The sequence below is a fragment of the Equus przewalskii genome, chromosome 7 (genome assembly GCF_037783145.1).
Source record: "Equus przewalskii isolate Varuska chromosome 7, EquPr2, whole genome shotgun sequence".
Taxonomy (NCBI): domain Eukaryota; kingdom Metazoa; phylum Chordata; class Mammalia; order Perissodactyla; family Equidae; genus Equus; species Equus przewalskii.
The window spans coordinates 17,147,616-17,172,072 of NC_091837.1; the positions used below are offsets into that span (position 1 = coordinate 17,147,616).

At 48.0% G+C, this 24,457-nt stretch overlaps 1 protein-coding gene across 5 annotated transcripts in view; it reads left to right on the plus strand.

The window, feature by feature from the left end:
- Positions 1 to 24,457, plus strand: part of KSR2 (kinase suppressor of ras 2) — a 387,205-nt gene that overhangs the window by 211,555 nt on the left and 151,193 nt on the right. For all 5 annotated transcript variants that reach the window (XM_070627136.1, XM_070627133.1, XM_070627135.1 and 2 more), the window contains exon 5: positions 15,505 to 15,689. In XM_070627136.1, coding sequence (XP_070483237.1) covers positions 15,505 to 15,689 — 185 coding nt within the window. The remainder of the gene's footprint in view (positions 1 to 15,504; positions 15,690 to 24,457) is intronic.

The window sequence follows — 24,457 nt, forward strand, 5'->3', positions numbered from 1 at the left end:
GGAAACCAGCCTCAAAGCCCAAGGTAACTTGCTAAGTAAAGACAGAGCTGGGTCAGGAACTCAGCCTCCTGCTTCCCCACCCAGTGACTTTATCAACTCAGCACAGGGCCTACCTCGGGTTATCTTGCTCAGGCCAAACCACCCCTTGCAGTGTGGGTGTCATGGGCTGGGGGTAGCAATGCTGTTGAGTTTCTCTTACCCATCTCAGGTTTCTGATTTTAGGGGATGTTTGTCAGTCAAATGACTCCCTGCCCAGGGGAAGGCCAAGAGAAGGGGGAAGAAGCCAGCACCCACAGTTTCTTTGGGGGCCATCACTTATCGGGCTGGTGGAAGCCCGCCCACGTCCCGCCAGCCCCAGGGAGACAGCGAGAAGAGACCTCTGCATCAATTTATCTTGGAAATTGTCTTTTCTTCAGGCAAGGGGAGGGCGAAGGAAAGCTGAAAGAAAGCATCCAGCCACATGCCCTGTGAAATCTCTGCCCAAAATCAGTCATTCTTTTTAATAATCAGGGCTGTCATGAGCCCTGGATCAGTCGGCAATGATGGCCTGTGTAGATATTTGGTCTGTAACTGATTTATGGGTTGGGGAACAAAAAAATAAGATTAGTTGCTAATCACAGGGATGCAGGAAAATCAGCAGGCCTGGATGCCGGCGCAGAGCAGGCCCGGAAGGCAGAATCGAGGTTGGCTGTCTGGGGGAGCTCAGGTGATGGTGGCGGAGCTGGGCCGGGCAGCGCAGGGATGTTCACCTGGAGAGGCGGCCTCGGGCTTCCGGATTATTCCGTGGGGGCAGAGGCAGCATTGTCCGTGTCCAGGTCAAGAACTGGCTGAGATCAGCCTTCTGGCTAGATGTCCAGTTTGCAAGTCTAAGATGGGCTCTCCCCGGCTGACCCTGAAATTGACAACCTAGACAGCTCCGGGTCGGTCCAGGCACCTCTGTAAAATGGGAAGATACTCCATCAGCTCTTACAGTGGAATTAACAGAGCGATTAAGAACAGGCGTTGAAGTCAGTTAAACGTGTGATCACACCCTGGGCCTCTGTTGAGTTGTGACCTGGGTACGTTACTGTTGAGAATCTCAGTTACTTTAGCTGCAAAATAGGGGTCATAGCTGTTCCCACCCCAGATGAGGTAACGTGTCCTGAGTGCAGCGCCTGCTCCCTGGAGTCTCGGCCAGACAGATCCCACTGCTGACGTCGGCCGTCCTGTGGGCACTGGAGTTCACCCCGCAGGTGGGCTAGCACGAGCACCTGCCTTCCCGCAGGTTAACCCCACACACACCCCTCTGTGCAGCAAACGCCTCCTTTTAGAAATAAATATATAGAGTCGGGTGCCAGCCTGGCCCGTCCCCATAGCGTCGAGGCGAAGTGGGTGCACGGAGGGCTGTCGCCTCCCTAACTCACTTCCGTGAGGCCCCGCGAGCGTTCCTGTGATGGGGCAGAGGAAGTGCTTGGACTGTCATGCATTGGGTTCATTAACTGAGCTCTCGCTATACGCCACGGCCTGTGCTGGGTGTTGGGGATCCACAAAGAGCAAGCCACACACGACTCCTCTTCTGGCATTTCCAAACCGATAGGAGAGGCCGTGATCATCAAATAACCAGAAAAACAAATGCGTACCCTAAAACTGTGGCCAGAGCTTGAAGAAACGTGAAGGTGCTATGACAAGACGCAACCTACCCCGGGGAGAGTGAGGACGAGGAAAGGAAGGACACCAATGAGGTCCAGGCGCAGGGGTGGCAGCTCTTGGGGTGAGCCAGGCCACGGGAAGTGGGATCCAGGGGTTACTTCCGGTAGCTTGTTTCCATTTTCCTAGTTTTAGTAAGTCCAGACTCTACTAGGACAGGGGGTGGCAGGTTTCAGCCCAGGGGCCAAACTCAGCCCACTGCCTACTTTCGTAGACCGTTTTACTGGGATGCAGTCACGCCCCTCCTTTGTCTGCTGTCTGTGGCTGATTTTGAGCAGCTGCAACAGAAAGTGTATGGCTTGCGAAGCCGCAGATACTCACTGCCTGGTCTGTTGCAGAACATTTTGCTGACCTCTCGCTAGAACCTCTTTCCTTTCCCCTCCTGTTCCTTTGTCCTCTCTTGTACTCGCCCTGGATCTGAAGCCGTGCTTAGTGGAGGATGGAGGAATGTGGATAGAAGCAACAATGTGCTCTTTCCTCAAGTCAAGTCTTGTAGGTTTGTTTAATATTGAGAGCTGACCTGTTACTGAGCAAACTTTAACCTTAAAAAAACCAATACTGTATATCTATTCTTGACACATTTTACATGTTTTTCAAGTACACTCTTATATTACATACATTTATATGTATGTTAGTAGATATAAATATATACAAATGTACAAATATATAAAATTCATACATATAAACATATATGTTTAATCTCTAGGAATCTGTAAACAACACATTTTTATATCTGTCAAGTAAATCTAAGATACCAGTAACAACTGACTGATCGAAGTCATTTGGGAAATAAAATCCATCTCAAATTTGATCTTCAATTTCAAACTTCTTGAAAAAATGAAACATCATTGAAATATTAAATAACGATTGACCACATTTTCCATGTCTGTATCTCTGTTTTCCAGAGTTTTTTTCATTTTAATAAAATAAAGAGAAAAAAATTGAACCAAAAAATACTGTATGCCATTTTTAAATTGTTTTATTAGTATAAAAGAGTACTCCTGTTACTAAGTTCAAATGGCTTGGAAAAGTCTAAAAGTAACAAAGTGCCTGCTACCGAAATCCACAGCCCCCTCCCCAGCCTGCTGGCTGCCTCTTGTGTACCCTTCTAGAAAATGTTTATACAGATGTGAGTGTGTCTAAGACTGGGTGTCCACGTGACTCACCAGCGCAGGAGACATCTCATGTCTCTTCCACTTACCCCCATCGCACTGGGTTGGCCAGCAAGTCCTAATGCTGTGTCCCAGATGCCTCCCTTTCCTCCCGCTCTGTTGCCCAGACCTTGGTCCAAGCTGCCATCATCTTTTGTTTGGGAGACTCCAACAGCCTCCTCTCTGGATCCCCTAATTCCGCTCTTGCCCCCACCACAGTCAACTCTCTACATATCAGGCAGAGTGATCTTTGAAGAACAGAATCAGATTTCATCATCTTCCTTCTTAAAACCCTCCAGCAGGTTCCTATTGCTCTCACAATGAAATCCCGCTCTACACAGTGGCCAAGAAGGGTCCATAGAGATCCTCGCTCACTATGAGCTGACCTTCCCTGGCCTCGGACTCCCCAACATTGACCCTGCTGCACTGCCTGATCCCCTCTCCCTCCAGATCTTTGCAAGTCTTTCTTCTTTTTTTTCTTTCTTTCTTATTTTTGGTGAGGAAGATTGGCCCTGAGCTAACATCTGTTTCCCATCTTTCTCTTTTTGCTTGAGGAAGATTGTCGCTGAGCTAACCTCTGTGCTGGTCGTCTTCTATTTTGTATGTGGGACACCTGCCACAGCATGGCTTGATGAGCAGTGTATAAACCACACCCAGGATCTGAACCTGTGAATCCTAGGCCGCTGAAGCAGAACCTATGAACTTAACCACTCTGTCACTGGGCCAGCCCCTGCATTAGTATATATCTTTTAAAGACACAAATGAGGTCATCCTGTATACATTGTTTTTGTCTCTTCCTTCTTTCTCTTAGTAATAAATATTGGTGTTCTCATTGCCCCGATTCTTTTAAACACCTACGCAGAGCCAATAAATGGAATTACCGTAATTTAGTTGACCAGCCCCTTCTGATGCATGTTTTGGCTATTTCCAGTCTTTTGCTAAGCAAAGTGAATTTTACTGTTGGGAGAGGGAGGATGACAATCAGACTTGGAGAGAGAGAGGGGTTGGAGCAGATGATCTAACGGCAGAACCGTGCCTCACCTCATCCTGCAAGGCTGGGAGCCAGGAGATTTTTAGAGCAGCCGTGTCCAAAAGGATTTTCAGCGATGGTGGAAATGTTTTATATCTGCTACGTCCAATATGGTAGCCGCTAGCCACATGTGACTTGTGAGCCTTTAAATTGTGGCAATTGAGAGTGATGAACAGAATTTTAAATTTTATCTTAATTTCAAATGTAGTAGCCACCTGTGGCCATGTACAGAACGGCATAGATTTATGCAATGGGCTTTTGTACTCATTGCTCAAGGATCTTGCCAATGCCTGGCTCTGGATGATTCCTGAGGCTGGGCTATGGGCAGAGAAGGAACAGGAAGGCAGAGTGTTCATTATTTAGAGGCAAAAGGTCAAGAGAGAAGCTGTCACTTGAGGGAAAATAAATGGCAAGCCGACTCTAGTTCTTTTCAGGGTTTTTTCCTGATTAACATCGGTGGACAGAGAGTCTAGGACAGGGATTGGCACTTTTTTGATAAAGGGCAAGAGAGTAAATATTCTCACCTTTGTGGGCCATACAGTCTGTGTCGCGGCTAACTCTGCTGCTGTCAAGCTGCAGAAGGTCGTGGACGATGCGTAAATGAATGGGCGTGGCTGTGTTCCAAACTGTGTCCTCGTAAAACTTTATTTACAAGAACAGGCTGAGGGCTGCGTTTGGCCCAGGGTTGCCCATCGTTTGTCACCCCTGGACCAGAAGAATCTGGCTGGAGCTTCTCAGTTCAAACCAGCAGGCAGCCTCCCAGAGAACCAAAGGAGAAGACCGCCCCAGCCATCACCAGGGTTTCTTGAATTTTGCACACCCAGATGGGGTCCAAGGCAGCATGGGTGACCTACTTTCAGTGAAAGACAGTTTCTGTTGGGTCACACCTGAATTCGAGATTCCTGCTGTGCCTTGGTGAGACACTCACAGCCGTGTAGCAGGTGTTGAGTGGACTCCTGCTTTGTGGCCAGGTCTGTGCTGGTGCAGAAATGATACACAAGGTGAGGCTGCTGACAAGGGAGGCTATGCCGCATATTCCCCTTTCCTGCCCTGTGGCGCCTAACACAGTGCATTGCACTTAGAACATGCTTGGTTGGCTTGTGCTGAATTTGCACCCAAGGGCCACGTCATCTCTCTGAGCTTCAGTTTCCTTATCTGTAAAATGGGTATAACCATAGTACCTTCACTATGGGGTTGCTGTGAGGATTGCATGAGTCAGTGTGTGGGAAGGGCTGGCATCTGGACTATAGAATCTGCTCGCTGCATGGTACTGATGCACGTGCAATGCTGCTGATGGCAGCCTAGAGCTGGGTGGTTCTGGAGGGCTCTCAGGAGCTCAAGCTTGAGCTGAACCTTTTAGGGTATGTGGAGAGAGGATGAGGTCGGGTCCCGGGAGAGTGAGGGCATGGAAAAGGTGAGGTAGAGCAGTTCAAGGTGAGAGGAGACAGGGAAAACAGAGCTGAGGTCACGTGCCTTCATGAAGTAGGAAACTTACTGGAAACAGTACAGATGCTTACAAGAAGGTGATGCCTCCCATCGATGCCACACCTGACCCCTTACAGATCCCCTTGCAGCCCTTGTCTCATGTGATCATTTCCATACCTCAGTGACATCCCTCTTTAAAAGCAAGGGGACAGGCTCGGCATGGGGAAGTGACTAGCCCAAGGGGAGCTGGACCTTAACCTAGGACTGTTTGACTCGCAGTCCCTGCTGAACACGTCAGCGTATTGTCCACTCTCCTCATCCATGGAAAACCAGCCTGCACACTGCAGAGGTCCCTTGGGGTTACCTGGATCACTGTCCAAGAGCCGTGTTATCCCCAAAGCAGATCGCACAACCTGGGGACCATATTGCTCCCAAGCCAGAGCCTGTGCCCCTGGAGCTGGCCTAAGGGGAGAGGCAGAGAGCAGCTCTCCTCTGGCGCCTTAGCAGTTCTGTTTTATACTCAGGGAAACTCTGCTTTGGTGCTTGTAGGAATCCATTCCCCAGTCCAGATCTCTGTGTGCTCAGTGTCTTGGGTCATGGGGAGAAGGAAGCCATGTAGGTCTCGCTCAGAGAGCCGTGGACTCTCACTTTAGTCCTTGAGGACGTCTGGGTCCAGGATCCAGAGCTTGGGGGGAAATCCACTCTCAGATGCTGGACGGTGATGGTGTCACATGTAGTCCTGGGGTCTGGGTTCTGGATTTGGACAAATTGGGCTTGAATTTGGATGCTCTCTGGACTCAGTTTCTCCATCTGTAAGATGGAAGTCCTGTGAGGCTTGGTGATAATATTCATTTCCACATTCATCCAAAGTCTAATTTTGGGGGACATTGTTTGTGTCAGGCATTTTTCTAGGCCCTGGAGACAAAATTAGTGAATAAGACGGAGATGTGGGGCTGGCCCTGTGACTGAGTGGTTAAAATTCCGTGCACGCCACTTTCGCGGCCTGGGTTCATGTGTTTGGATCCCAGGTGTGGACCTACTCCACTCATCAGCTGTGCTGTGGAGGTGTCCCACATACAAAATAGAGGAGGATGGGCACAGATGGTAGCTCAGGGCAAATCTTCCTCATCAAAAAAAGGACGGAGATGGACCTCATCTTCTAGTTGGAGGAAAGAGCGAGCGAGCAAATGAGCAAATTAATACACCACTAAAATAATCATTTCATAAAGTGACCAATCCTGTGTGTGACCCCCCTATGAGAGGCCATGGGGACTTTTCTTGTTTTAGTGATAAGATTATTCTGAATGATGCCAAGCAATCCGTTAGGATTTAGGCACTGATGGTGAGAAGCTGGAGGGGATCCCAGGAAGGACACCGTGGAGGGGAGATGGGAGCTTTGAGCAAGCATTTCTTGCCAAGCCTTTGCTCTGGGTGCCTTTGAAAACCCTGTTGTCACTTCTCTTCGTCCAGGGAGGTTTTGTGCCTCCCCAGCCTGTGGTTTTGTGCCTCCCCAGCCTCACCAGCCCAGACACCGGCAGTCTCCTTCACGGGTCTGTGTGGTCCTCAGACCTTTTCACGTGCTTCTCCCGAGGCAAGAGGTCCAGGGTGAAGGGGAATTCTTTGATCCTCTCTATGGATACTTGTCCATCTTCTTTTTGTTTTGAGTCCTGACCTACTTCCACATGGGGAGGACTTTGTGCACAAGGAAGCTCAGTCTGTGTCTAGAGGAAAAACATTTCTTGGCAAGGGACCAATGCAAGAAGAGTATTTCCAGGTACCTGCTAGGTGCCAGACTCTCTCTTAGGCACTTGGAGTATGTTATTTCATTGGATCTTCATATTCCCTGTGAGACAGAGGCATTATTATGCATTTTTACAGGTTAGGCTATTGAGGCTCAGAGAGGTTATGTGACGTGATGATGGTCACACAGCTAGTAAGAGGAAGAGCTATAGTTCCTGTACTACTTTTATATTTTTTCTAATTGTAGTAAAATACACATAACATAAAAATTACCATTTTAACCATTTTTAAATGTACACTTCAGTGGCATTAAGTACATTTATAATCTTGTGCAACTATCACCACCATCCAGTTCTAGAACTTTTTCATCACCCCCAATGAAAACCTCAGACCCATTCAGCTGTCACTTCCCATCCCTCTCCTGCCCCCAAGCCTGGGAAACCAGTAATCTGCTTTCTGACTCTGTGGATTTGCCTATTCTGGATATTTCATATAATCGGAATCATAATATGTGGCCTTTTGTGTGTGTGCTTTTTTTTCACTTAGCTAACCTTTTTGAGTTCATCCACATTGTAGCATGAATCAGTACATTATAATACTGAATAATATTCCATTGTATGGATATACCACAATTTGTTTATCCATTCATTCATCGATGGACATTTGGTTGTTTTCACCTTTCGGCTATTATGAGTAGTGCTGCTGTAAATATCATGTACAGTTTTTGTTTGAGCACCAGTTTTCAGATCTTTGGGGTATTTATCCAGGAGTGGAATTGCTGGGTCCTATATCCATTCCGTGTTTAACTTGTTGAGGAACCATCAAACTGTTTTCTGCGGTGGCTGCGCCATTTTGCATTCCCACCGGCAATGTACAAGGGTTCCAGATGCTCCACATCCCCTCAACACTTGTTATTTCCTGATTTCTTGATTATGGCCATCCTAGTGGGTGGGAGGTGGTATCTCATGGTGGTTTTGATTTGCATTTCCCTCATGACTAATGATGGTCAACATCTTTTCATGTGCTTGTGGGCCATTTGTATATCTTGTTTGGAGAAATGTCAATTCAAGTCCTTGCCCACTTTTTAATTGGGCTGTTGTCTTTTTTTTATTATTGTTTTAAAAAAGTTTTCATAAGGCATAACTTTCATTCAGTAGTAAAGTGTGCAATTTTTGTGTACAGTTTGATGAATTTTTATATGTCAATATACTCAGGTGACCACCACCCAATCAAGACAGAGGACATGCCTAACACCCAGAAAGATTCTTGGGTGCCCTTATGGTCAATGACCTGCCCCCCAAAAATCATTCTTGCCTCTCTCATCATAGATTAGTTTTGCCTGTTCTTAAACTTCCTATAAATGGAATCACACAATATCTGGTCTTTTGTGGCTGGCTTCCTTTGCCCAACACTATGTCTTTGAGATTCAGCCATGCTGTAGTACAACAGTAATCTCCTCTTTCTCGTTGCAATGGAGTAGTCAATCATACCAGTATACTAGGATTCATTTATCCATTCTATTATTGGTGGACATTGACAGCGTTCCAGTGTTTGGCCATGTGAATGACATTGCCGTGAACGTTCTTCATGGGGCATTACGTGGACATGGGCACTCCTTTTGGCCGAGTACATACCCAGTGGGGAAATTGTTGAGTGAGAAGGTACCTTGAGCTTTAGTAAATACTGCCAAATAGTTTTTTAAATGGTTGTACATTTTGTACAACCTCACTAGAATTTGATGAGAATTCTGGTTGCTCTATATCCTTGTCAACATTTGGTACTGTCAACTCTGTTTTAGCCATTCTGGTGGGACCTATACTAGAATTTACTTAACGTTTTTGCACCTAACATCTCTTCCTCCTCCTCCTTTCTTCTTCCTCATCTCCTTTTCTCTCTTTTCCCCTTTTTTCTCCTTCTTCTTCCTCCTTCTCCTTTTCTTCTTAGTATATTTTCCGTAAAGCTGTATACCAGGAAATGATTGCTATGAAATTATGGATTTGATATAAAGGTTTAGTTTTTAAATTTTAATTATTAAAATACACAAACGTCGTCCACGTCTCATGTAACAGCACTGCAGGCTCCTCCACACCTGGGGAAAGGCAGCTCACACTGCAGGGTGTACATATGCTGTTGGACTGTCATCCGTGCCCGTTTTTGCCCGGGCTCCAGTTGATGATGCCACACTTGGGGTGCACTTGAGCCAGAAATAAAGTTTGCAGACTATGGCCAAGGAGCAGAGCAGATTCTCATTAAACATCCTCTCGGTGTTGGACTTAACAAGCCCTTGCTTTCCAAACCTCCTCTTCCCTGGGCTCTGAGCAGCTGCGCTGAGCGAGGGTCCGTACTCCCTGCCCCTTCCCACCGAAGAACTGGTGCTATTCTTTGGTTTTGAAAAGGGTCTTTCCTGGAGGCCTCCTCTTGGGTCATCAGATCAGGCCAACTGCGAAGGATGTAAAAGGCCCTGTTGGAGAGGCAGGAACAGTGCTCACAGCCCCATGGAAGCCCAGTGGCCACGTTTTCCTGTCTTGGGAAATGGTAACTGGATTGGCGCTTGGCGGCACAGGGTGGTGTGCTCTCAGGAATCCGTGCTCGCACCTGTCCTCCAACCACGCTGGTGAGGATCTTGTCTGTTCCCAGCCCTGTCATTTCCTCCCATTTGACCAGGCCAGATGCTCCAGACACGGTTAATGAGACGCTGAGGGAATTGGCCCGGTGACGGCTTTTGAGTTCAAGGGGACACAACCCCACACTTGAGGACGCTGAGGGTGAAGAGGCCATGGGAGCCTGCAGCTTTGCTTAACTCAAAGCCCAGCAGTCTTGAGGAAGAGGAAATGGTGCAAAGACATTAGTTTGGGACTTCCCTTGGCAACCTGTTTTTTTTTCCTTGTTACTGATTTATTTTTTAATTTTTGTTTGTTTATTTTTTATCAGTGATCTTTGTGAGGAAGGCTCTAAGAGGCAGGCTGGCAAATGGGTGTTGATCAAGAGCCTTCTGCCAGATGGAGGCGGAGGGTGGCCGGGGGCTGGAAAAAGAAATAAGGTGTGTCTCTGCCCTCAGGAGTGCATAGTTGAGAATTAAGTGGGAAGATGCTGCTAACCCAGCCCTCCTGACTTGCAGATTGAAATTGAGCCACATTCCTTTAGAATTCCCCTGTTTTGGAGGATGCCAAGATGTCCTGGCTTGAGCTGGGACGTGCGGGCTTGGTAGGAGTCTGTAGCCTGGCCTCTCATCTTGGCTTTGCCACTGTGGGGTGCCTGCTTTGTGTTAAGAGCTGGGGATGCAGGCCCTTCCTGCATGTGTGGCAGGCACAGGCCACGGAGGAAGCAGACACTCATTCAGTAACCACATAAGTAAGTGCAGAATTCTAATTAGGATGCATTCTCTGAAGAAAAAGCAGATGGTGCTGGAAGTACGTGTAACCTGGAGTTCTGACTAGTTCTGAGGGTTGAGGACTGCGTCTCTAAGGAATTGATACCCAAAAGATGAGTAAGTCTCCACTAACAGGCAAAATGGGGAATAGTGTTCCAGGTAGAGGGAACAGCATGTGCAAAGGTCCTGAAGTAGATGAGAACTTGGTGTGGTCAAAGACCAGAAGGATGACCAGAGTGGCTAGAGTCAGAGGGTGACAAGGTAACGATGGTACGAAGAGAATTTGGAGAGGGGGAGCTGAGGGTCCTATGAAGCTTTTGTAAGCCATGTGAAGGGAGAACAATAGGAAACCTTTGGAAGTTTTTAAGCTGGGGGGTGATATGATACAATGTATTCTTTTCAAAACCTCACTGGCTACTGGGTGAGAATACACTGTAAAGAATCGAAAGCGGGATGAGATTATTCATCCATAAAAAGGAATAAACAGGTCCATGATAAGATGTTCAACATCACTAGTCGTTAGGGAAATGCAGATCAAAACCACGATGAGATACCACGTCATGCCTCTTAGAATGGCCATCCTCAAAAAGACAAGAGATAGCAGATGCTGGCCGGGATGTGGAGAAAAGGGAACCCCCTGCACTGTTGGTGGGATTGTAAACTAGTACAGCCACCGTGGAAAACAGCATGGAGGATCCCCCCAAATTAAAAATAGAACCCCACATGATCCAGCAATTCCACTTCTGGATGTATAGCCAAAGGAAGTGAAAACACTAACTTGAAAAGATAGCTACACCTGCATGTTCACAGCACCATTATTTACAGTAGCCAAGATGCAACAATGACCTGTGTCCATTGACCAATGAATGGATAAAGCAGTTGTGAGATATATATACACATATATATTCACTATATATGTATACACTATATATACACATATGTATACACCATATATATACACTATATATATATAGAGAGAGAGAGAGAGAGATACACTCTACACACATGCACACACACACACAGGAATATTATTCAGCCATAAAAAATGAGGAAATCCTTATGGGGCTGGCCCCGTGGCTGAGTGGTTTAGTTCAGCACACTCCACTTTGGTGGCCCAGGTTCAGTTCCTGGGCACAGACCTACACCACTGATCAGTGGCCATGCTGTGGCAGCAACCCACATACAAAATAGAGGAAGACTGGCACAGCTCAGGGCAAATCTTCCTCAGAAGAAAAGAAAAAAGAGGAAATCCTGCCTTTTGTGACAACATGGATGGACCCTGAGGGCATGATGCTAAGTGAAATAAGTCAGACAGAGAAAGACAAATACTGTATGGTATCACTTATATGTGGAATTAAAAAAATTAAAAAACCAAACTCATAGAAAACAAGATCAGATTTGTGGTTACCAGAGGCGGGGGTGTGGGGAGAGCCGGAATTGGAGCAAGGTGGTCAAAAGGTACAAGCTTCCAGTTATAATATAAATAAGTACAGGGATGAACGTACAACATGATGGCTACAGCTAACCCTGCTATATGATAAATATGAAAGTTAAGAGAGTAAATCCTAAGTGTACTCACCACAAGGGAAAAATTGTTTTTTCTTTTTCTTGTATCTATATGAGATGATGAATGCTAACTAAGCTTATTGTGGTAATCATTTCACAGCATGTGTGAGTCAAACCATTGTGCTGTTTACCTGAAACTTATACAGTAACGTATGTCAATTATATCTCAATAAACTGGAGGAAAAGAAGGAATGTAGTTTCGATCCGTGCTACAACATGGATGAACCTCAAAAACATTATGCTCAGTGAAAGAAGCCACACGCAGAAGTTCACATGTTGTGCGATTCCATTTAGATGGAGAACCCAGAATAGGCAACTCCATGGAGACGGAAAACAGGTGGATGGTTGCCGGGGACTCGAGGGCGGGCGAATGGAGAGTAACGGCTTAATGGGTACAGGGTTTCTTTTTGGGGTGATGAAAATATTTTGGAACTGGATACAAGTGGTATTTGCACAATATTGTGAATGTACTTAATGCCACTGAATTGTTCACTTTAGAGTGCTTAGTTTTATACTATGTAAATTTCACCTCAATATAAAAATAAAGCAAAAAAAAAAAAAAAGTGGGGTTGGGAGTCCAATGAAGAGGCAGCAGTAGCAGCAGCTGAGGTGAGGCAAGAAGGTGGCTTGGACCAGAACTGGGGGGCTGGAGATGGAGAGTAATGAGTAATGAGCCGATCTGAAGAATACGGAGTCTCAGCATCCTTTTAGTTTGGATATTCCATGCAAATTAGGCATCAGGAAGGTGGGAAGAACTTTCCTAGATTCCAAAGCTGCAATAGTCCTTTGCTGTACCTGGTAAGACAAGGGCATCTTCTTCCTAAGCACAGATTGTGGCCCCAGAGCTGGGTTGGGTTGCAGCCTCCCCTCAGCCCGGCTCTGGGGCTGCTGTCAGCACAGCCCACCGTGTCAGGGAGCCCTGACTTGCCTGCCCATCCAGAAAGCAGCATGGTCCACCCGGGGCTGATACAGCCCCAGAGGATGGAGCTGCCCTTGCCAATGTTTCGTGCCACCTAATTTTACTACTTTCCCCAGAATTGTCCCCATTTCCAAGGAAGACATTTATGTAATAGATATCTAATATCCTGCAAAGATCATGCAGAGGATGTTCTTTTTAATTGCATCTGAAGGATATACTACAAAATATCCACTAAATCTTAGTACACAGTCATAGTCATCAGACAGTCACTTGTGTCTGTTTTCCCCTCTGAGCGTGCCTGGGTAGTGAGAGCAGATGGTAAAGGCAAATCCTTGATGGGTAGGAAGCGATATACGATTTCCTTCCGCCTACTCTGATCAAATAGCCATTCATCCTTCCACTTTCTCTTCCTCCTATCGCCCTCTTTCTCCCTTCCATCTATCCATCTTTCCATCCTACCATCCTCTCTTCCTTCATTACATCTTTATATCTCTCCATCCATCCATCCATCATCCTTCCATCCTTTGACCTTTTCACCCTTCCTTCCTGCCTTCCATCCATCCATCCATCCATCCTTCCTTCCTTCCGTCCATCATCCCATCCTCCTCTATTCCTTTTATCTATTATTTTATCTTCCCATTCTCTCTATCACTTTATCCATTTGTCCTCCCACTCTTTCATCCTCCCATCCTCCTTTCTTTCTATACATGCTTCCATCCCTCATCTTCCCATCCTCTCTGTCCTTCATTCATTTCATCCTTCCACTTTTTCACCCTTTCTTCCATCCGTCCATCCATCCATCTTTTAATCTATCCATCTGTCTAACGTTTATTTATATATACGCCTTCTCTGCTCCATCTGTGGCCAAGAGTTGGTAAAGCAAAATGACTCTCTGCAGTCCTTGAGCTACTGTTAAACTTGTGCTGGGTTAGACTTGGTTCTCCTTGTACAAGGGATCTGGCCGCGTCACTTGGTGGCCCAGTGTCTCAAGGCTCCCATCCATGTTTTAAAGATGATAATGGTATTTACTGCCAGAGGGTTTGAATGCATCCTCTTCATCCGCCAAAGGTAGTAGTGAGATTAGAGAGTTGCTGGATGTTTCAGATGAAAAACACAGGTTGGCTTCAATTTTTGGCTTCTTCAAGGGTCTTTCCATGCTATATAGCCACCCACTTAACCTGGTCATAGACCCCTCGTTCTGTGCGAGGCTCTGTGCCAAGCAGGTGATCTCATAGAATTGGCACCATATCCTTCTTAGGTGGGTGCTGTTATTTTCCCCATTGTCCAGGTGATGAAACTGAGGCACAAAGAGGCAAGATCGCTTTCCTGAGGTCACAGTCAGGCCCCAGGCCCTGTCTCCCTGACCCCAAAGCCTGCGAGTTTAACTCCTAAATTGCACTGCCTCAGTGTAGATGCCTCTTTGAATCTCCACCATTGGAAATGTGTGTGGAATGAAATGCCTCTCCCTCCTTGCTCCCCTCTCTGCTCCAACCACAGGCAGGGAGAGCCAGCCATTGTGTGTGCCATAGCAGGGAGCACCCTCCCCGGCCTCGCCACCGGCCCCTGGGAGACAGCAAGCAGGGCTGTCAGCCCAGGCACACTTGGACTCCAGAAAGCCGATGAGAAGCAGGCCTCCTGGAGAGCGTGCCTTTTAGGCTGCTCCTGTGGGAGGCCTCCAGTCTTAAATTAACGCACCTTTCTGGGCGCTTCATCCAGAACTGTGAAAACTTGCAAGGAGGGTTCGCTTTGACCACCAGAGGGCACCTAACCCCCAGCCAGCCCTCACTGGGGCTTTGGAGGGAGGTGGGGAGGAGAGCGCTGAGGTTAGTTTTCCACGCAATGTTAAACCAAACTCTTTTAAACTGATCCCGTAAGCATCTTGGGAAGGGGAGAAATGTTTCAAAACCAGCTCCAGAGGTTCATTGTATTCAGCTGGTGCCGAGCTAGGGGCTGAGAGCTCTAAGAACGAAAACCACAAGTTCCTGTCTTCAAGGAGCCCACGGTCAAGTGTGGAAGATAGAGCATTAGCGTGCACTGTGATAAATGCCAGTCTTAATCCAGATTGGTCACTTAAGAAGCCTTTAACGAGCACCTACTGTGTGCCAGGCTTTGTACTAGTTGCCAAGGACAGAGAAACAATATGGGGTCACTGCCCTCAAAGACCCACAATCCTCTTGGGAGACAAAAACTAAAAGAACAAATTTGGAAAAATAGAAAGTGCAGCCACGGAGAGATATACAGAATATTTTAGGAGAACTGAGAGGGAGCATCCAACCCAGGCTAGGAGGGAAGAGGGAATATCAGGGAAGGCTTCCTGGAGGAGAAGACACCAGAGCCCAGTCATAAACTCACATGGGGATTAAAACACAGATGGGGATTAAGCCGGCAAAGAAGGGGAAGGTATTCCAGTCGGTGGGGACAGCATAAACGAAGGGTTGGAGGAGAGAGATGGGGCAGAGGATGTGGCTGGAGCTCAGTGAGAGGGGAATGGAGAGGGGGGCAGGGCCAGATCAAGGTGGGGAAGGGCCATGGGCCGCCATGTGAAGGAGCTTGGGTGTCCCTGCTCTCATTTTGTGTGTCTATGGATACATTTCCTCTTTTTCTGTCTCCCTTTCAGAGCCAAGAAGAAAAGCAAACCCTTGAACCTCAAGATCCACAGCAGCGTGGGCAGCTGCGAGAACATCCCTTCGCAGCAGCGCTCCCCACTCCTGTCCGAGCGCTCCCTCCGCTCCTTCTTTGTGGGCCACGCGCCTTTCCTGCCCTCCACCCCTCCGGTCCACACCGAGGCCAACTTCTCCTCAAGTAAGTCAGCCCGCCCCCACCTGGGCTGCTGCACCTGCCGGCGCCTCCCCAGGTGCACACTCTGTTTTCTTTCTCTTGTGAAAATGCTCGTGAAACGCTCACTGGACGCCTTGTGCCAGCGCCTCCCACCTGTGCCTCTCCCGCCCCTTTGGATGGTTTCCGAGAAAGGGGGGTGCAATTGGCGCTTCGGAGGTTGACGGGCAGCTGTCATTGGTCCCGCATTCCTACTGTGTTTGCCTGCAGGTGTACGGAGGGAAGAGGGAAGCAGGCATGCACACGCCGCCGCATGCAAGGAAACAGCCTTTTCTCTCCCTGGCTTCTCAGCTGCCCAGTCACAGGACTTTTCTTGGTCGCTGTGGATAAGGCATCTGTGATTAAATTCTGTAATTTTTTTCCCCCGCTCAGGTCAACACACGTAACCTTTGCATCTCAAAGATGTATGTGGGTTCAAGCTGGGCTGAGCGTGGCCTGGGGTGGTTTACATTCTGCTCCCACGAATTTCTGCCAGAGACAAAGTGGTTATTACTCAGAGTGGAAATAGAACTTTCCAGTGATCAGGGCCTGAGGTCTCAGAAGGCGTTTAATCTTCTCTGCCCAGAGGGCGGTTTTGCTGAAAAGACTGGTCAGAGGGGAGCCCCTGAACAAAACCAGTCCTCCAGCCAAGACAAGAACATTTATGGCCTCAAAAGGAGGAGAGGTTGCTGGAATGTGGGGGACTTAATCCCTGGCCCTTCATACAGCCGCAGCGTGGCCACGTCCTGTCGCGGCTCTGGGACGTGATATGTAATGTTCCCTGAGCACCGGTACATGCTGGTCACCCACACGCGTGGTCTCATTTAGTTCTTGCAACAGTCTGATTATTCCCATTGGATAGATGAGGAACTGAGGCTCAGGGACATTAAAGAGCTTGGCCAGGTCACACAGCTGTCGAGTTGTTGAGCCGGAATTTGAATCTGGTTCTTTCTAGCTCCAGAGTATACAAGCTTAACCATTGCTTATGATTTGCTAACCAAGATCCCTGAAATATCCAGCAGGATGCCTTTCTCTAAATGAGAAATGAGGGTTTTTGAACTGTTCTTGTGGAGTCCATGGACCCTTTAGAATTTCGTGAAATCTATTAATTGCCTCCCTGGAAAATTGCACATATAACATTCAACCCGTGTGTCCAGTTTCAAGACTGTTGGGTTCAGAAGCTCTGCCTTAGCCCAACTGGACGGCTGGCCTGGGGCAGCACGGTGCATTCAGTTGACAGTCCCCAAATGTGTATCAGGCGTCCGCTGCAGGAGTCAGCTGAGGATCTGGAACCAGGAGAGACCCATGTGGACGTCAGTTAGGAGTTCCAGAGCCTAGCTCTCGTTCCCCCGGGGTGCAGGCGCTGAAGCGAGCAAACTAAAATAGCACTCATGACACACGTCAACACCAGAAGCCCAGCGTATTAATTTGTCCAGAGAAATTGCTGTCAGAGAGAGCAAGAATGCTCCATGACATGGACTGCGTGGCAGTCAGGGGGTGGCTGGGTGAGCCCAGACCAGGGAAAGCGGTGGTGACATATCACATGGGTGATGGCAGCAGCATGTCATGGCCCTGGAGGGAGAAGCTTGGGTTCCAGGCCCAGCTCTGTTTCTTTGGAGCAGTGTGGCTGACCTTGAGCAAGTTGAGTCCCTCTGAGCCTCAGTTTCCTCATCTGTAAAATGGGCTAACAATAGATTCACCTCATAGGTGGTTGCAAGGATTAGCTAAGCTCATAGATGTCGAAGTCGTCTGCACAGTGCCTGGCACACAGGAAGCGCTTAATAAATGGTAGCTGTCATTATGGTGTTTATTAGCCCCTTTTCCCTAGTTGCATTCACATCCTCTGGCTTCTTGGTTAATTTGAGGGCTGTGGCTAAATGCCTTCCAGTTCACCGCCACTTCCCCATGGCCCTGATGGAGCTGGAATTTACCTTGGCAGGGTGCTGGGCAGCTGCCTCCAACTGCCATCTGTCTTTGGGCATCTCCATCCTCTGAGCGAATGTCGGCATGGCCACCCGTGGGGCTTGGACCACAGCTCTGCACTGTAGTTCTGGCCAGAGCAGAAACATCTCTAGCCTGCATGAAAACCACGGACTTGCACACATAGCCGCCTGTTCTCCTGCCGAAGAGTTTTGTGAGGATTCCCCATGGCTCCCAGCTTTTCGTCCCTGCCCTGGTCTCCATCTGAGACGGGAGGCTTCCTTCTCTACTTGTCTGCAGGCAGGAGCAAAGTCCTTAATTAAAATCAGCTCCTGGCAATAAGAAAAGCACAACTGCCTCTCTGGACAGTCCTGGTCTTTGTGTGCAAAGAGATCACCCTTTGATCTCCCAGGGAGGAAAAAGTTAGCATTTGAGTCTCAATGGGAGAATGAGCCTGTAACCCAAATATTAGCTGGGACCCCATGGACCAGTCCCATTTCCATTGATCCTAACAAATAGCAGAGACAGGGGCAGCCTGGTGAGACAGGCTTCAGATTAGGACATGAGAAGCTCTCTGCCAGAGTCTCAGTGTTGCCACCAACTGCTGTGTGACCTTTGTCCCTGACTTGTCCCACTTAAGACACCACAATCTTTGAGGCTGGCATTATTATTCCCATTTTACATGTAAGGAAACTGAGGCTCGGAACGGTGAGTGATCTTGCCCATGTTGTAGGTTTTGTATCCAGATCCAGTCCTGCCTACACTTTGTCTCTTCGGTGAAGCGAGTTCCTTTCTTTACCTGGGTCTCAGTTTCCCCAACTGTACAACAAAAGACTCCATGGGGGTCCATTCCAGAGCTTAGAGACTCTGAGATTCCAAGCGTCACCCAGTGAGCTTTTCCTGGGCACGTCTTTTGCCTCGCTGCGGATGCTGGTTTGGGAGACTCCGGCAGGGCTGTTGGGAGAACACAGCTGCCGGATGCTGGTTCCCCCTTGTTTGTAATAATCGCGTCCTCTCACCACTGTGAGTTTCAGGAGAGAACTTCCTGCCTCTGGGACCCGGTGCCAGCCCTCCTCACCCTGACCCTGCTGAGGGAGCCCCTGAGGCTGCGTCCCTGCCGGGCTGAGTCTGTCTGCCCGTTTGTCACTGTCAGCTCTGGCCCGGGCTGCACTGTGAAGGCTGGTGATACATATCTTGTTAGCCCTGACACTAATGCCTGGAGACAGCATTAGGCGCATCTAGCTGTATAATGGCCGAGCCCTGGACCCTCAGGGTGCCTAGACACCTCGGATGGGCTGTGAGAAGGACTTCGCCCCCTTGGGACTTACCCCACTTCCCTGGTCTGGGGGTGACGAGCCGGGGAGAGCAGGGGGTGCTAGGAGCCCCAGTTTACGAAGGAACCTGTCTCTAAGGTTAGCCATTCACAAAGCACAAGATATCAGACTCTGCTGCTCAGCGTGGAAGATGCTGACTCAGGATGCTTCCCAGAGAGGGAGCGAGCAGTGGACTTAGCTCTCCATCCTTCCTGCATTTATTCCGTGTTCCGTTCAAGCGTGCCATGTTGCTCCCGAGACGTCTGATTGGATGCCTTCCACCCATGGACCATTTTTGGTCCAACAAGCTGTGTGCTTGTGGCTTGTTGTAGGGTATCTCTGATCTCAGTTCAGAATGAAAAAACACCGTTTAGATGGAAGGAGTAGTTGTGCATCCTCATTCCTTACTGGCTGGTGGAAGTGATTTTGGGTTTATAGCAAATGTGTGGTTGCTGACATGTCATTGGGCAAGTCACCAAACCCCCTGCGCCTGTTTCTACCCAGCAAGGATGTAGAAGGGACAAAATGAGGAATGCGTGTAAATTTCCTAGCACAGAGGCTGGTGCTTAGAGCGCTGAGTCCTGATGAAGGGTATCTTTGGGAGCTATTGCTGTACTTTATGTGGTGGAATAGCTTGTAACAATGATGAAAATGATGACAATAATAGCAATTGGCATTTATTGTGCGTTGACATTGTTCCAGGCCTCGTCCATTCAGGCAAAGCAATTTACTTCTATTATTTCATTTAAGTTTCACAATCCTCTATAAGGTAGGTACTATGATTATCCGCATCTTACAGATGAAGAGACTGGGGCTGAGAGATTAAGTAACTGAGCCAAGGTCCCAGGTCAGGAGGGAAGTGGCGTTCGTACTCATCCTGAATCACCATTTCGCAGTGCTGCGGAATGAAATCGCAACACGGTCTTCCCTGAAACCTGCTCGCTCATCGAGTTGGGACTTGAACTTGTTCAAGTTTCCTCTCCGCGCCCTCACCCAGCTGGGGGATTGTGTTGTGTGGGACAGCCTCGCTGCAAGGATGCCTCTTGTTCACCAGCGAGCTGTGCTCGCTCACGAGCAGAATGCACACTGGCTAAGCGATTGTTACACCGCCGGACTCTGGCGTTGATATTCAGGGCATCCATTGTCCCAGGTGGTAGCCATCTCCCTGGGGGCCAGGCAGCTGCAGAAAGCCACCAAAAGAATGAGTCGCAGACAGCTTCTGCAACTCATTCATTCTGGACGTCTTTGGCAGAAGATGAGGAATGACACGGTGCTTTTGCCACCTGCAGTTTTCTGGGTGTTTCTTTATTAGCTGCCTCTGAGGGTCAAGCCCCTCAGGGTAGCAGCTCCCAAAGGGAACAAGGACCCATGATTCCCAGACTTCTTCATCTTGGTCCTAATGGCACCAGCTGGAGTTTTGTATGAAGCCCTGGTCTTCTGAGATACTGTCCTTCACGAGGCACCTTGAAAGATGGCACTCCCTCACCTTGACCCCTCACCATGCCCTCTCCTCATCTCTTCTCCAAGCATCTCCCGTTCTTTGTCCTGGAGACAAGGTGACAGATAGTTGACCCTCCGTTGAGGGCCTGGCTCCGTGTGCCTTGAGGCTGAGTCAGAAGCCTGATTTGTTGAGGGAGGCAGCACGTAGCAGTAAAGACTGATGAAGCCAAACTGCATACTCCCAAGAAACCAGCCACTGGAAGTTATAAAGAGCCTCAGGATGGGGGTGATTATATAATGGGGTTTAATGAGGCTTGAGGCCAAGGTTCGTTACCCCCTTGGAAGAGGGGAGGAGGAGCGCGTGTCTTGACAGAAGTTTGCTGCCTGAACCACGTTCTCATCTCAGGATCGAGAGGGATTTGGGGAAGTTTGGGTCTGCCCTGACTCAGTGGTGGCAATTCCAAGGGGAAAACATACATCCTGTGGGAGTGACCCAAAGACCTTTTCTCCCCAAGAATGAGCAGGTGGAAGTCTGCTCCCATCCTCCAGCAGACACAGGAAGCACCTGCGTTGCCTGGCGTCTTTGCCATGTTTGAGAAACCCAGGTCCCACCAGGTCCCTAACATGTACTGACCATCTGCTACTTGCCAGGCAGGTGCTGGTCTAGGTGCGTTGTAGACATGAAAATATACATACCTGGAAACAAGTGAAATGATACAGAAAGGTCCCTTAGGAAAAACACTGGTCCCTTGCACCGTCCCCCTCCCAATCCTACTATTTAACGACTCTTTCTGTATCTGGTTCTTTTGGTGGTCACTTCCACAGTTTAAACTAGGCTGTCCCAGGGCTCCTCAAAGTGTGTCCTGGACCAGCAGCGTTGGCATCACCTGAAAGCTTGTTAGAAATGCAAATCCTTGCTCTCTGGGCTCCAGACCTACTGAATCGGAAGCTCTGGGGAGGGTCCAGCCATCTGAGTTTTTGGCAGCCTTCCAGGGGGTTCTGCATGCTAATATTTGAGGATCACTCAGTTATGTGACATTTTTTTTAGCATTTTATTTTGAAATAATTTCAAACTTACAGAAAGGTTGCACAAACAATACAAAGGACGCCTGTACCCCCTTTACTTGGATTTTCCAGGTTCATATTTGCTTCCATTGGCCTCCTCTCACCAATGCCCCACACCCACCCCATTGTTTCTCTCTGTCTCTCATTTTTGTGAACCATTTGGGACTGGGTTGCATACTCTCTTACATTGTCACAGGTACCAGATTCAGTAAACTTGACGCTGAATCAGGACTTTCACTTAACCATATTCCAGTTTGAGCCATTGTCCCAATAGTATCCTTTAGAGCAATTTTTTTTTTTCTGGTGCAAGGTCCAATCCAGGGTCACATCTTGCATCGAGCTGTTGTGACAAGCTTGAACCGTTCCTCAGCCTTTGTTGTTTGTGACTTGCACAAGTTGGAAGAGTCGGCCCAGCTCCTCTACAGAATGTCCCTTCGTTTGGATGTGTCTGTGTTTCCTTGTGGTTAGACTCAGGCTATACAGTTTTGGCAGGACCTCTACATAAGTGGTGTTGTGTCCTTTTTACTGCATCCTCTCTTTGTGGGACCAGGGCTGCCAGATCTTTCGATTTTTCAGAAGAAGTCAGAGATGGTAACTTTTATGAGAACTCTCTCAATTTTATTTTATTTTGTTCAATTTTTTTTTTATCCAAAGAGCTGTGATTTATTTCAGGGATTGCAAATATGTGGTAAGGCATTAAATATGCCAGCTCCCACTTTTAAAATGTTATCATCCAGTGAAAAATCTTTAAATACTGCATGAGCCAATATTAAATAACCTCACAGGTTTGTTGGTCATGTTTAGTCCTGGGGTTCCCTTTTTTTTTTTTTTTTTTTTTTTGGTGAGGAAGATTGGCCCTGAGCTAATATCTGTTGCCAATCTTCCTCTTTTTGCTTGAGGAAGATTGTCACTGAACTAGCATCTGTGCCAGTCTTCCTTTATTTTGTATGTGGGATGCTGCCACAGCATGGCCTTGATGAGCAGTGTGTAGGTCTCTGTCCGGGATCTGAACTGCAAACCCTGGGCCACTGAATCGGAGTGTGTGAACTTAACAACTACACCACCAGGCCAGCCCCTTGGGCTTCCCAATTTTTAACCTCTGTTCTAGAATCATAGAGATCAGAACTGGTAGTGGCCTCAGAAATTACTGAATCCAACCCTTCACTTTACAGACGGGATTTTTTTTAAGTTGCAAATTCTTTTTGGTTTCTGCTTTATTATTCCCCAATATCCACAGCAGAAGTTGAGGGCAGAGAGTAGAAGGGGCTTACTTGCCCAGGGTTATAGAGCTGGCATTTGAACCTGGGTCTCCTGATGCCCAACCAACGGCTCGCCCCTTTACGCCAGGATGGTTGCAGAGCTGTGATCTCTGCTGCTAGTGCAAGTGCTAGTGCTCCGGAGGAAGAGGACAGCGCCTTTGTTTAAACGACAACACATTTTGTGCGTCTGGAGGGCTGGTGATGTGTGTGCATGTGTGAGGTGTGTGCAGGTGGCTGTGTAAGTTCTATGCGAGGCCACTGTCGGGTTCTTATCAATTCTCTCGTCTCTGGTCTGCCTGCACATTTTGCAATTCTTGCCTTAGCACAAACAGTTTGGGCTCAGCATGCATTAGACAACCTTAGACCTTTTGTTATGATTGCTCCCATCAGGAGCTGTGGCAGCCAAAATTGGTTGGGATTGGGAGCCGGGGGGGGGTCATTTTTGTCTGTGGGAGGGAGTCCTGAATCTCGGTCAGGTACACCCTGTTGGCGTGGGCAATCCTGTTCTCTGTCATCAGGACCTGTCTGATCGTGCCTTTGTCCCAGTAACCCCCCGGGTGAGGAATTCTTGGACTTCAACTGATTTCATAGCAATAGGAAAAGAAGTAACATGTAAGGCTGCTATAGGACTATACATTGTACACCAGCCATTCACATTCCTGCATCCCCATGCCGCACATGAGAAGAAGTCCACGGCTGGAGGTCACGCAGCACATCAGAGCCGAGACTAGAAACCATGGTGCCTTCCACCTCTGAGTCACAGTCATTCTCTGCATGTAACTCGGCCTGACCTCATTTCCATGAGACAGTAGAATGGGGTACGGTGGGTTGTTTTAATCAAGTTTGCTCCCCTCCCCAATAAAACTGATTCCTCTCTAGTGACCCCATCTTGCACATCTACCCAGTTGGGCAAGTCTATATTTTATCTAGGTATGGTCTTTGGCCCTCCCTCTCCTTGATGCCCCATCTCTGAGTCTCATTGAATTAACCTTCTTAATCAGAGATCCACAAACGTTTTCTGTAAGGGACCAGATAGTAAATATTTTCAGTTTTGCAAGCCTTATGATCTCCGTCACAACTGCTCAGCTGTCCCGTTGTAGCACAAAGCAGCCATAGACAACACCAAAATGAATGGGTGTGGCTGTGTTCCAATAAAACTTTATTTACAAAAACAGGCAGAGGGCCAGATTTGCCTCCTGGGGTGTAGACAGCAACCTCCGTTCTTCCACCTTTTTCCATTTCCTCCTCCACCACCACCACCCTGGTCCAAACTAAGCAGTAGTCTCCAGATGGATCTTTCCATGTCCACTTTGGCCCCAAATCCAATTCATCGAAGTGATCTTCCCAAAATGAAAAGCTGGTCCCCAAACCCAAGTTAGGATTCTATCACGATCTCCATTGTTCCTGTGTGACAGCCCAGATCCTTAACGTGGCCCACGAGGCCCTGGGTGAGCTGGCTCCTGCCCCCTTCTAGTCTCTGCTCGCTCGTCTGCCACACTGACCTTTTTAAAAGAATTCCTTAAGTGAACTGTGTTCTCTCCTGCCTCACACCCTTAGGCTGCTGGACACCTGTCCTTGTTGTCCCTTCATCTGGGAAAGCGTTCCCTGACTCCCCACGCTAGGTCAGTTACACCTTCTCTCATCTCCTGTACTTTTCTTCAGAAGCACTTGTCACAATTTGCAGCCATCTATTTATTTATTTATTTGTTTAATGCCTTGTTTCCCCAGTATCAGTTCCATGAGGCAGAGACCACCTCAC